The sequence below is a fragment of the Armigeres subalbatus genome, chromosome 2 (genome assembly GCF_024139115.2).
Source record: "Armigeres subalbatus isolate Guangzhou_Male chromosome 2, GZ_Asu_2, whole genome shotgun sequence".
NCBI classification, from domain to species: domain Eukaryota; kingdom Metazoa; phylum Arthropoda; class Insecta; order Diptera; family Culicidae; genus Armigeres; species Armigeres subalbatus.
Window position 1 is genome coordinate 437,017,491 of NC_085140.1, and position 4,836 is coordinate 437,022,326.

At 50.4% G+C, this 4,836-nt stretch overlaps 1 protein-coding gene across 1 annotated transcript; it reads left to right on the forward strand.

The window, feature by feature from the left end:
• The first annotated feature begins 1,974 nt into the window (after window positions 1-1,974).
• On the forward strand, window positions 1,975-4,211 carry LOC134210375 (uncharacterized). The gene is made up of 4 exons (XM_062686429.1): window positions 1,975-2,354; window positions 2,471-3,092; window positions 3,152-4,072; window positions 4,122-4,211. The coding sequence occupies exons 1-4, from the start codon at window positions 1,975-1,977 to the stop codon at window positions 4,209-4,211; spliced, it is 2,013 nt and encodes a 670-aa protein (XP_062542413.1).
• Window positions 4,212-4,836: the final 625 nt, after the last annotated feature.

The following is a 4,836-nucleotide window of genomic DNA, read 5'->3' on the forward strand; positions in this document are numbered from 1 at the left end:
ATTTCTCCTTGGTCGCATAATTTATGCGACAGCATAGGCTTGAATTTAGCCTTCTTTTTTATTTTAGCTTCTTTTTCTCACATTTTTTGAGAATAATCGCTAATTAGGGGTAAATTTTGTAGGTTTAGATTATTTGGTAGAATTTATTGTATATATTTTACGCATTTAATATATTTTTAAAGCATTTTCGGTTTCGAAAATGGCCGAAGCACTGATGGATTATTCCCAGGCAGTCGACAAAATTCTAGAATGGTACCACTCCTTAAGGGTGGACCATTTAATGCCCTATGAGCTCGAATTTGAGCTCAATATCCGATCGATAGTGATCCGCGACGATCCACCTATTCTCGAAGGCGGAGAAGCCTTCGAGATCATTTAAAAACGAGAAGGAAACCCAGAAAACCATCGAGGTAGCACTTGATGTGGATTGGGAGGAAACAATTCAGTTTTGCCGACGGAATTTTGACGAGATCGTAGAAGGTCTGAAGGAGAATGATAAGATTCTCAAGGTGAGAGGGCGAGCAAGGTTGCTGCGTTTTGGCCGCCGAAGTGTGCTTCACGTTAACAGTGCTAGGGATTTGGGAGAAGCGGAAAACTTTTAAAAGCGATGTTGATAGACGTGGTGAAACTTCTATTAAATAACTTTTATGGGGGTTCTGAGGAACAAAGAGGGGAAAACAGGGAGGATCCGGAGGACCATTCTTTGGTGGATCTGTTCAGTGCAGAGGGCTATGCTGCACCTCCTGTTTTGCCCACTCCAGTGACTGGTACCGGGGCTATTCCTAAGGGAACCGTGCCGGCAGAAAGTAATTCTGCGAGTTCCCAACTTGAACGTGCCGTATGTGTGAACTCGTTGATGGCGAGGATTAAAGAGCTTGAAGCAGAGCTGGATAGGAGAGATAAGCAACGGGATGAGAGTTCTGTATTGTATATATCCGGCGTTCCGAGTGGAACCCAGCCGAATATATCGAATGTACAGCCCGGAGTACCTAGTATTCCGATGATTAAACCTCCGTTCACTCCCTATTCAGCTCATCTTCAAGTCTCTGAGGACTTGCACAATACCGGCGTTTTGCGCTCCGGTAAATCGGTGCCATCTACCGAGCATTATGCTTACAGTTCCGCCTATTCTACGAATTCACAAGCCCATACGGTGGCTTCTCACTCAAGACCGGGTACTAATGTCACATTCTCGCTTCCTCAGAGCTATTCGTCAGCACTGCCTCAGTGTTCTACCTCGTGGCAGGACCACCTTCAGAAGGCTTCGAGTATTCAGCCTTTCAGTAGCTCCTCCGCTACTAGTTCGTGGCTCGGAAATCCAGCCATATGTGCGGCGTCGGTTTCAATGCCGTGGTCAGTCCATTCGGCTGTGAATAGCACGCCGGGTTTCAATCCCTGGCTCGGAAATCCGGCACTGAGCAGTGCCTGTACGAACCCTTCGTGGTCTCAGAATCCGACTTTGAGAAATACTCAATCGACCAATCCATGGACGGCAACTGCTTCCTCAACTTCATTTCCTTACGCCAATCCATCTCTCACTCCCTACAGCGCAACGCTGTCGGGTAATCAGGGGCGTCACAGCTTACCTGTGTCCAAGTGGACAATTTCCAAATACGATGGTGAGGATCAAGGGTTGAAGTTGAACCAGTTCCTTGGAATGGTCCATGCCATGGCCGTATCTGAGCATGTCTCAGAAGTCGAGCTATTCGATTCAGCGATTCACCTTTTCAAGGGACCCGCCTTGCAGTGGTATATGACCATGCGGGCTGCCGGTCGCCTGTTGAATTGGCAGCACCTGGTTCTAGAGCTCAGGAGGACATTCATGCACCCCGATCTAGATACCATGATAAAAATGAAGGTTTATCAGCGTCACCAGTTGCGGAACGAGACGTTTCTCCAGTACTACCACAGTATGGAGGAACTGTTCGAACTATGGGTGTTCCCATTCCGGAACATGAGAAGGTCCAAATTCTGATGCAGAATGTCCGGATCGATTATAAAAAACAGCGGAAGGTCCTTCCTATCGCCGACCTCCAGACATTGGTGTTTGCCGGTCAGAAGATAGACGCTATCAACTTCTCCGTGTACAATAAGGTCTTTGGACCGGAGAAGTCGGTGAATGCGGTAGAATATTCCGAGACCCTAAACCAAAAGGAGAAGCAAGCGAGCAAGCAACGCTCGTCTCAGCCGGCGTCCCAATCCGGCCACTCCTTTTCGCAATCGAACCAGCAACAAAAGGGTTCCCAAGGCGGAACCGCTGGTCCCCGTGGGCCAACTCGGTCGCACGCGACACTCGAAGACATGATCGAGTCCCATCAGCCTCTCTCCAGTCGCCACTGCTTCAATTGCGGCAAGTTTGGGCATCGGATGGACCAATGCCGACTTCCGAAAGGAGTACTGTGCGAGAACTGTGGATTCCGAGGCTATCCGTCCAACAATTGTCCGTTCTGCGTAAAAAACGCCATCGCAGCGAGCCAAAACCGCCGGCCGCTGAACCAAAACTTCTAGGCGTAAAACCTCTCGCTTGTTTCGAGCCGGCTTCGGATGATCTTTACCAAGTATCTCCGGCTTCGTACACCATTTCATATCCATTCCCCAACGATAATCGTCCGTACACTTCTGTACAAGTTTACGGTGTAAACTTTCGCGCTCTTCTTGACAGCGGTAGTAATCTTACCCTGATCAATGACAGCGTCTTCAATTCACTCAAACCGAAGCGGTTATTTCCACTTCGGGATCCCGTCCGCCTACGCACAGCGAGCGGAGAAGCGCTCAATGTCCGCGGACGAATTTATTTACCTTTTTCATGGAACGGTACGGTCAAGGTTGTTCCGACTCTGGTAGTTCCTAACCTGGCCATCAGCTGCATCTGTGGCATGGATTTCTGGAAGACCTTCAGTATCCAGCCCACAATCACTGATTGCGCCATGCTGGAGAACTCAGAGGAAGAAAGGAGCCGCGAGTCACCACTGTCTCCGACTGTTCTGACTGCTATCGAGCAGCAGACCATAGAGCAGATCAAAACGCTGTTTATAGCAGCCCGCCCGGACGATTGTCAACCACTCCGTTGGCGGAACACAAAATCGAACTCAGTGAAGAGTGGCGGAGAAAACCGCCCGTTCGACAGTTCCCATACGTCATGTCCCCCAAGACACAAGGTCTGGTGGCTGTAGAACTACAAAGATTGTTGGACGCTGGCATAATTGAACCCAGCAACTCTGATTGGTCGCTGAACTGCGTACCAGTCGTCAAGCCTCATAAGGTTCGGCTCTGTTTGGACGCGCGTAAGATTAACGAACGTACTGTTCGTGATGCTTACCCCTTGCCGCACCCCTGCCGAATTCTAGGCCAACTTCCGAGGGCGAAATACCTATCCACCATAGACTTGTCGGAAGCCTTCCTACAAGTTCCGCTGGAGAAGTCCTCGAGGAAGTATACGGCCTTCAGTGTGCAGGGCAAGGGGTTGTTCCAGTACACCCGGATGCCCTTTGGTCTAGTCAACAGTCCTGCTACGCTGGCAAGACTGATGGACCGAGTTTTGGGCCACGGTGTACTGGAACCCTATGTCTTCGTTTACCTCGACGATATCGTCGTGGTAACGGAGACATTTGAGCATCACGTTCAGTTGCTTCGTGAAATTGCGCGTCGACTGAACAGAGCCAACCTTATGATTAACGAGAAGTCTCAGTTCGGGGTGCCGGAGATTTCCTTCCTAGGATATCTCTTGAGCTCGGAAGGTCTGCGTGGAAATCCGGACAAGATCCGTCCAATCGTCGAGTACGAGAGACCGACCACGATCACCAAGCTCAGGAGATTCCTAGGAATGGCAAATTACTACCGCCGGTTCATCCTGAACTTCAGTGAGACTTGCGGGCCCCTGTCGGACCTCCTCAAGTCCAAATCCAAGGTCATCGGCTGGAATCCAGCCGCGGAGAGAGCTTTCTGCCAGATAAAAGAGCAGCTGATCGCCGCTCCGATTCTGGGAAGTCCTGATTTCTCTCGGAGTTCGCCATCCAGACGGATGCCAGCGATGTCGCTGTTGCGGGAGTGCTCACTCAGCAGCAGGAGGAGGGTGAGCGGGTAATTTCCTATTTTTCTAGGAAGCTCACCACTCCTCAAAGAACTATCACGCTGCTGAGAAGGAAGCTCTAGCCGCCTTGCTCTCCATCGAAGCGTTTCGGGGTACATTGAAGGTTACCACTTCACCTTAGTGACGGATTCGTCGGCGTTGACCCACATCCTAAAGACGAAGTGGAAGGTTGGGTCCCGGTGTAGTCGGTGGAGCTTGGACTTTCAGCAGTTCGACATGACCGTAGTGCACCGGAAAGGCAAAGAAAATGTCGTCCCGGATGCATTGTCGAGAAGCATAGCGTTAGTCCAGGATTCACCGACTTCTCCGTGGTACGCCTCCTTGATGGATAAGGTCAGCAGCCGCCCAGACGACTTCGTCGACTTCAAGGTTGAAGATGGCAGGCTGTATAAGTTCGTCACTGCCCGGAATGTACCTTTCGACTCGCGATTCGAATGGAAGCAAGTAGTTCCAGCCGATGATGTTGCGGAGATTTTGAGGCAAGCTCACGATGAGCACTTCCATCCTGGGTTTGACAAAACGATAGCTCGTGTCCAACAGCGCTATTATTGGCCCAAGATGGCCAAGGACGTCAGGGCATATATTCACGCTTGTTCCACCTGCAAGGAGGTCAAGCCGTCTTACGTCCAAACAACCCCGGAAATGGGGAAAATGCGCTGTGCGTCCCGGCCGTGGCAAATCATTTCAATGGATTTTGTTGGTCCGTTGCCACGGAGCCGGAAGGAAATCAGCACATTCTAGTGATT